Genomic DNA, 8553 nt, shown 5'->3' on the forward strand with positions numbered 1-8553 from the left:
GTATCGATCTCTCGTGATTCCGTTTTCCGTTCAAAATGAACTTTCCTATTATCTATTCTAAATTATTTTATAAAAAATCTTTATTATAATTATATTATAATTAATATTTAATAAATAATACATAATTATACTAATTTAGAAACATATCTTTATTATAATTATACCAAATCAATATTTAATGCATTATTAAATTACTTATCAATTATCAATTAAAAATACTTTTAATCATTTTAATAATAATAATAATAATAATAATAATAATAATAATAATGATAATTACCCGTGATATTATTTATTGAAAAAAATATAACATAAAAAAATATCATTTATTTAAAATATCATTTATTGTATATAATTCATAAAAGAATATATTTCATTTTTATTATTGATTAAAAAATAACCTATTTATATTTTGATTAATTTTATTTATTATTATTATTATTATTATTATTATTTACAGAAAGATAAATTAATAACCATATTATTATTTATTAATATATTAATATTGATAATGATTACATAAAAATTATTTAATATTTAATATTTTATATTATTTATTTTTTATATATTTTGATATATTTATAAATAGTTTTTATTATTTTTATATGTTATATGTTTACCTCTACTATTTAAAATTTCTGGATCCGTCACTACTTTTGAGCGTGTTTCTTAATTTATTTTTTATAATTCATTGAATACAATTTATTACAGTAGATTAATTATATCAACTAATTGATTTTATTAGATATTTAAATATCACACGATTTATTATAATTCATATCAATCAAATAATTGTAATTTATTATATTAATTATTTTAATTCATTAATTTATAAGGTACATAATAGTATAGATGATTTGTTACTTATAATGATTAAATACAATAAATACAAATTAATTTAGTTAAAAAAAATCATTGTCTTATATGTTTTCCTATTTATTTTTTTAATTTATTAAATCCAATCAATTATAATAAATTAATTATATCAACTAATTAATTTAATCAATTATTTTTTAATTTATTTTTTTGAATTCAATAAATCAAATAAAATCAATTATACTAATTATTTGTATCAACTAACTGATTTAATTAATTTTTAAAAATATTTTTATTTAATTTATTTTATTTATTTAAATACATGAATGTTGAGTTAAGAAATTAATTAATAAAAATGATGATGACAAACATTTGATTAGTGGGCTAATCACCCAATTAGTTTTGATAAGTGATGCAGGCTAAAAACAAGTGTTGCAGCAGCCCAACATCAAACAAAAGATATATGCTAATGAGCTGAATGGTAAGTGAAAATAAAGACAAGTCCAAGTCATTCATCTCAAGTAAAAGTCTTCCAAGAAGCAAGGCAAGACACCAACGGGCTGAACTTGAGAAGAACCCGATCCAAGTCCGAATTGATTTTCAATTCCCTCCATCTTACTTTACCAGAAGCAACGTTTCTCTCCTCTCTAATCAAGTCAAATCAAGGCTTCAGAAAAGTAAGAAAGAGAAAGAGAGAGAGAGAGCTTATTCACCAAGATAGTCACCAAAGAAGCAATAAAGAGAAACTAAGCTTGAAAGGCAGAAGTCATCTCAACAAATCCAAACCAAATCAAGCTTAGGTTATAGGTAAATCTTTTCCTCATACATGCAACTCGGTTTCATCTCTTCTTCCCAACTCTCTGCTATATTCGAAAATGGCATTCAAGAGAAAGTTGTTCTCTGCCCTATTTTGCTTTACATCTACAGTCACAAGTGATACTTGGGGACCAAGTAATTTCTCAATGGCTAAGATCAAGTTGACCATGAGAAGATTTCTATGGTTACTGCTTTATGGCTTTCGGTCAAGATGAAGAAGTCAGAAGCAAAGTTTCTACTCTAAGGTTTAATGAGAAAAAGTGATTCTGTGGGTTGGTGAAGCTCAAGGCTCAAGGTGTTGACCTTGGAAGAAGAACCCAGCAACATGCAAGGAGATAAAAGAGGTTTGATGTTCATTCAGAAACTAAGGAGAGAAAACCAGAGTGTGAGAACAGTGTTCTATTAGGAAGTTCCTCTACTTGGATAATGCTTTCTTTCAAAGAAGCATTGGCCAATACTGAAGAACTGCATCTAAGGTTTGCGAATCTGGTTTTGCACATAGCAAAGAGGCTGCTGATGAAGTCAATCTCCTTCATGTTTTACTGATTGTAATGTACTTTTCTAAGTTTATCTTTCTGTAATTTCTTGAGAGAAAAGGCATTGTGAGAAAGCTTAAGAAAAAGCCATGAGTGAAAAAAGGCTGAGAGATACACTTGAGAGAAAAGCCTAGAGTTATTTTCTTTTGGTTGGCTAAGTGTCTTGTATCTTGTACCTGTAAGGTATCCCTTTCTTAGTTGGGTTAGCACTAAGAGGAATAGTTAAGTATTAGCATAGCCAATGTTAAGTTAGGTTAGAACTTGAGTGTGAAAGGATTGGGTCAATCCTGTGAAATTGGTGTATGTAATACTGTTAACTATAGTGAAATTCTTCCATAGTTGTGGAGGAGACTGGATGTAGGTTGCATAGCACAAGGCAACCGAACCAGGATACATGCTGGTGTTAGCTTTTCTCTTCTCTGCTGAGTTCTGTTTTCTGATATTCATGAGACAAAAATAAATTGTCTCATAAATTTCCGCTGCTGAGTTCAAACTGAACATGAATTGAAAGTTCATTTTAAAAGCGTAATAACAGCAACTTAAAAGGCAGGCATAGATTCAACCCCCCTTCTCTAAGCCTACCACAACCTTCAATTGGTATCAAGAGCTAAGGTCTCAAGAATCAAGCTTAACCGCTTGGAGCAAAGATCCAATGACGAACAACTTGGGCACAACCACAGTTTCCTACACCCTCACTGAAGGCCAGTCAAACAACCGGCCACTTTTCTTCAACAGGAAGAACTACTCCTACTGGAAGAAAAGGATAAGGATTTTCATCCAATCCATTGACTACAACATATGGAAGATTGTTGTGAGCGGTCCCAAGATCCCAACAAAAACAAGTGTTGATGGAGTGGTGACTCCAAAAGAAGAAGCTGAATGGAATGAAGATGACAAGAAGAAGATAGAGCTGAACGCTAAAGCAATCAACCTTCTTTACTGTGCTATCAGCTTTGAAGAGTACCGGAAGGTGTCTAGATGCAAGACAGCCAAAGAAATCTGGAAAAAACTCCAGGTTACACAAGAAGGCACCAAACAAGTCAAAGAAACGAGGATTGATATGCTGCGAAAAGAGTACGAGATGTTTAGCATGAAGGATGGAGAAAGCATTGATGAAGCGTTTGAGAGATTCTCAATCATAATCAACAACCTTGATGCTATGGGTACAAACTATACAGAACAAACCTTGGTGAGAAAACTCCTTAGAAGCCTCACAAAAGAATGGGAAAATACTGCCACTGTCCTAATCGAGAGCAACAACATAAGTCACATAACCTATGATGAGCTGAGAGGAAAACTCCTTGCCTATGAAGCCACACACACAAACACAGACTCAAAGAAAAAGGGAATAGCCCTCAAGTCACAAATAGAACCGAAAGAGAGTGAGTCTAGTTATGGTATTTCAGATGACGAGCTTTTGTTTTTTGCTAGGAGATTTAGAAGGATGATGAAGAACAAGGGCAAATACAAGGCTTCAAGTTCAAAAGAGCACAAGATCGACTTGAGCAAGGTGGCGTGCCATCACTGCAAGGAGGCTGGACACTTCAAGCTAAACTGTCCAAAGCTCAAAAAGGAGGACAAAGGAAAGAAGGAAAGGAAGAGAGTACTCATGGTAGCTTGGGAGGATCTTGAGAATGACTCAAATGAAGAAGAAGAATTTGAAGGAGATGACAAAGACTGCTTCATGGCTAGAAACAACAATCTTGATGAGGTAAATTATTATGATTTGACCATTGAGGATTTACATGCTATTATTGATGATCTTACTTTAAACACCTCAAAACTGCTTGACAAGTACAATGAGTGCAGATCTGAAAGAGATGTGTTAAGAGCTAAAAATGATTTTTTAAAAGAAAAGGTGAAGGAAACTGAATGTGCTTTGGACATCATTGAAGAAAACAGATTTCTAAAATCTGAACTTGAAAAATTAAAAGGAAAGCACATTGTGGATCCTTCTCATGAGTTAATTGATGAAAATAAAAGATTAAATGATATGATTAAAAGGCTGAATGGTGACTTAGCAAAATTTGCTCAAGGTTCTAGTAACTTGGACAAATTACTTGCAAGTCAAAGACCATTGTTTGAAAAATCTGGTTTAGGCTACATAGCCAAGGAAGATGTAGTTTCTAATACTTCTTCTATAAAATTTGTGGCTTCTTCATCAAATACCAAATCCATACCAAACAAATCGGGTATTGGATATGTTCCAACTTTTGAAGAAAAATTTGATGAAGTATACACAAGTAAAACTGAGCCTTCACCAAGAACTGATCCGAGTTCAAACCGGCCAGGTTTGGGTTACATTTCGAAAAATGAGGCTGTTTTCAAGAAACCACCATTTTACAACAAAACCTCATATTCGAAAGGTAAAAATTTTCAAAGAAATTCTGGTGAAAATGCTTTTGCAAAGAGGAATAACTTTAACAAAAATCAATTTGTCAAAAGAAATGCATCTCCTCCAAAAACCAGAAAATTTCAACACTTTAATCATTTCAAGCAATTTAACTCACCTAAATTTCAGCGACACATATCAGAAAATCATTGTATTAATTGCAAGAAAGTTGGTCACTCATATGAACAATGCTTCATTGAAAAGAGAGTTGTAGGAAACAAAGTATACAATGTTGTTTGTGATTTCAATGCACTTGGGCAACCAAGATGGATTAACTTCAAAGGATCCAAATTAATTTGGATACCTAAGGCTACTTAAAACTCATCATGCAGATTTGCCTAGCATCCAAGAACAAAAAGGACATGTGGTACATGGATAGTGGATGTTCAAGGCACATGACTGGAAGGTCAACCTACTTCATAAAACTAAATAAGTATGATGGAGGTTTTGTGACCTTTGGAGATGATGGTAAAGGTAAAATCATTGCTGTTGGAAAAGTAGGTAATGAGCAATCTACTTTCATTGATAATGTACTTTTGGTATGTGGTTTAAAGCACAATCTTTTGATTATAAGTCAGCTGTGTGATTTAGGATATTTAGTTGTTTTCAAAAAGCTTGAATGATGTGCTGTTAATGAAAAGACAAATGAAGTGATGTTTGTTGCCAAGCATTTCAATAATATGTATGGACTTACTCTTGATGAACTAAAGGATCAAAATGTAGCTTGTCTTCACTCTAAAGAATCTGAAAAGTGGTTATGGCACAAGAGATTGGGCCATGCAAGTATGTTTCAAATAAACAAACTTGTAAAGAAAGAATTAGTAAGAGGTCTTCCTTTGATAAAGTTTGACAAAGACATCACTTGTGATGCTTGCCAAATAGGAAAACAAACAAAAAGTTCTTTTAAACCAAAGGAAGACATCTCTACTAAAAGACCACTTGAGTTGCTACACATTGATTTATTTGGTCCAACAAGAACTCAAAGCCTAGGTGGTAAACATTATGGTTTAGTAATTGTGGATGACTATACTAGGTTTGGTTGGGTTTTATTTCTTGCACACAAAAATGAAGCCTTTTCGGCCTTTGAACCTTTTTGCAAGAAAATTCAAAATGAAAAGGATTTGAAAATCTCTTCTATAAGAAGCGATCATGGAACTGAATTTGAAAATAATTTGTTTGAATCCTTTTGTGAAGAATTTGGAATATCTCACAACTTCTCTTGTCCAAGAACACCACAACAAAATGGTGTTGTGGAAAGAAGAAATAGAAGCATACAAGAGATGACAAGAGCTATGCTTTGTGAGAGTAATGTTCCAAAATTCCTTTGGGCTGAAGCGGTAAACACAGCTTGCCACATTTTAAATAGAACAATCATAAGGAAATTTTTGAAGAAAATCCCATATGAACTTTGGAAAGGCTACCCACCAAACTTAGACTACTTGCACATCTTTGGATGCAAATGTTTTGTTTTGAATAACAAAAAAAATTTGGGAAAATTTGATCCAAAGGCTTATGAGTGTTTGTTTGTAGGATATTCCACAACTAGTAAAGCGTATAGGGTTTATCATCAAGATGCTAGGATTATTGATGAGTCCATACATGTTACATTTTGTGATACTAACTTGGTACAAATCATTTTTGAAGATTGTGATGCAGGAAATCAAGCTCAAAAGGAAGATGAAGCTGCTCAAAATCATGAAAAAGAAAATTCTGGACAAGCTGAACCAGAAACTGCTAATGCTGAAAATTCAAGAGACAATTCCATTTTGTCTCATGAATCTGAAGGAAATCCTACAGCCAGCAGCGTTCAGAATCCCTTGGTGACTGAATCTGCCTCCAAGTCCACCAGACCTCGTGAATGGAGATTCTTGAAGAATTATCCTGAGGAATTTGTCATTGGGGATGTATCTCATGGAGTGCAAACAAGGTCTTCCACTAGAAAGGCAAATGAAGGATCAAACATTGCCCTTCTTTCACAAATAGAGCCTCAAAATGTCAAGAAAGCACTTAGTGACCCTTCTTGGGTTAAAGTTATGGAGGATGAGCTTCTTGAGTTTGAAAAGAACCAAGTATGGACTTTGGTTCCAAGGCCAAGTGGAAAGAAAGTGACTGGCACCAAGTGAATTTTTCGGAACAAGTTGGGAGAAGATGGTAGCATTGCAAGAAACAAGGCAAGGCTAGTGGCACAAGGATATGACCAAGAAGAAGGAATAGACTTTGATGAATCCTTTGCCCCTGTTGCCCGAATGGAAGCCATAAGACTTCTCTTGGCTTATGCTGCATTTTGTGGTTTTAAATTATATCAAATGGATGTGAAATATGTTTTTTTGAATGGAGTGATAGATAGAGAAGTGTATGTGGAGTAGCCTCCTGGTTTTGAAAATAAAGAGCATTTTGATCATGTTTTCAAATTATCTAAAGCTCTCTATAGTTTAAGACAAGCTCCTAGGACTTGGTATGAGAGACTTAGCTGTTTTCTTTTGAAAAATGGTTTTCAAAGAGGCACCACTGGCACAATTCTATTCATCAAGAACTCTAATGATTCTTTTATTCTAGTCCAAATATATGTTGATGACATTATCTTTAGATCAGCCAATGAATCCCTTTGTTCTGAATTTGGAAAACTCATGACAAGTGAATTTGACAGGAGTATGATGGGTGAACTTAATTTTTTCCTTGGGCTACAAATTAAACAAACTGAAAAAGGTATTTTCATCCACCAAGAGAAGTATGCCAAGGAATTAGTTAAGAAATTTGGTATGGAAAATGCCAAACCCATGGGAACTCCCATGCATCCTAGTTCTAAATTAGATAAGGGAGAAACTGAGAAAGATGTTGATGAGACTAGGTATAGAGGAATGATTGGTTCTCTTATGTACTTAACTTCCTCTAGACCCGATATTGTGCAAAGTGTTGGATTGTGTTCTAGGTTCCAATCCAAACCTAAAGAGTCACATCTTTCTGCAGTTAAAAGGATCATAAGATATGTTCATGGCACATCCAATTTTGGTCTTTGGTATCCTAAGATTGATGATTTTTCTGCAGTTGGTTATTGTAATGCATATTTTGCTGGTGATAGGGTTGATAGAAGGAGCACTTCTGGTTTATGTTACTTCCTTGGAAAGTCCTTAAATGTATGGTCAAGTAAGAAGCAACCAACAGTGGCCCTATCCACTGCAGAGGCTGAGTATATAGCTGCTTCTTCTTGTTGTTCTCAGCTTTTATGGTTAAAAACACAGCTTGCTGATTACAAATTAAATGCTAAAAATATTTCCTTGATGTGTGATAATATGAGTGCCATTAATATTTCTAAAAATCCAGTTTTGCACTCTAGGACTAAGCATATTGAAGTGAAATTTCACTCAACAAGAGAACATGTCCAAAAAGGGGATATTTGCATTCAATTTGTTAAATCAGAGGATCAATTAGCAGATATTTTTACAAAACCATTGGCTGAGGATAGATTCTGCATGCTTAGGACTTGTCTAGGAATTTTGAGTTATGATTTTTTGTTTGAAAAATGCTGATGTATTTGTTGGAGCTTTTTGTCTCGTAAACAGGCATGAGACAATTCTGGGCAGGAGATGAACGTTTCCCTCAACTCGGCGTGTTCTGGGCTTGTTTCAAGTGAGACTTAATCTGGGCCAACTTCAATATTCAGATCATGAGTGGTTCAAATGTGTTTCCTTAAGTCCAACCATCTCTGGGCCCAAATATGAATGTTACATTTTTTTTGTGAACAATTTTTTGTTGGCATGTGTGTTTAATTTTTCTTGGAAAAGTTTTATTTTAATACTTTTCAAAAAGGCTTTTCAGTTTGATTTAATTTTTTAAGGATTTCGAAAATTTAAAATTCAATTTTCTTGTTTTAAAAATCAAATCAAATCTTTCTTTTATGAGGTCATGTCTTTTCAAGTCTTTTCAAATGGTGATACAGTTGCATGATTTTGGAACTCCACTTTTGGGTACCGTTACCAACACTCTCTCTCTTTC

The 8553-nt window shown here is 33.4% G+C and overlaps 1 protein-coding gene across 1 annotated transcript; it reads left to right on the forward strand.

Moving 5' to 3' along the window:
* The first annotated feature begins 2820 nt into the window (after positions 1–2820).
* On the forward strand, positions 2821–8191 carry LOC148575155 (uncharacterized). Its single transcript, XM_088506081.1, has 4 exons — positions 2821–3879; positions 4893–4966; positions 7640–7662; positions 8121–8191. Exons 1-4 carry the CDS (start codon positions 2821–2823, stop codon positions 8189–8191), a joined length of 1227 nt encoding a protein of 408 aa, XP_088362207.1.
* Positions 8192–8553: the final 362 nt, after the last annotated feature.

Source organism: Arachis ipaensis, chromosome B2 (assembly GCF_059453495.1).
Source record: "Arachis ipaensis isolate K30076 ecotype BB chromosome B2, ASM5945349v1, whole genome shotgun sequence".
Lineage (NCBI taxonomy): Eukaryota > Viridiplantae > Streptophyta > Magnoliopsida > Fabales > Fabaceae > Arachis > Arachis ipaensis.

What these genes read in the sequence shown, in the direction of transcription:
- LOC148575155 (XM_088506081.1), top strand. Translation starts at nt 2,821, where the DNA reads ATGACGAACAACTTGGGCACAACCACAGTTTCCTACACCCTCACTGAA. An exon ending in TCAAGGCACATGACTGGAAG is followed by an intron (nt 4,967 to 7,639) that starts GTCAACCTACTT and finishes TGCTGGTGATAG; the next exon opens with GGTTGATAGAAGGAGCACTT. An exon ending in TGATAGAAGGAGCACTTCTG is followed by an intron (nt 7,663 to 8,120) that starts GTTTATGTTACT and finishes TCTCGTAAACAG; the next exon opens with GCATGAGACAATTCTGGGCA.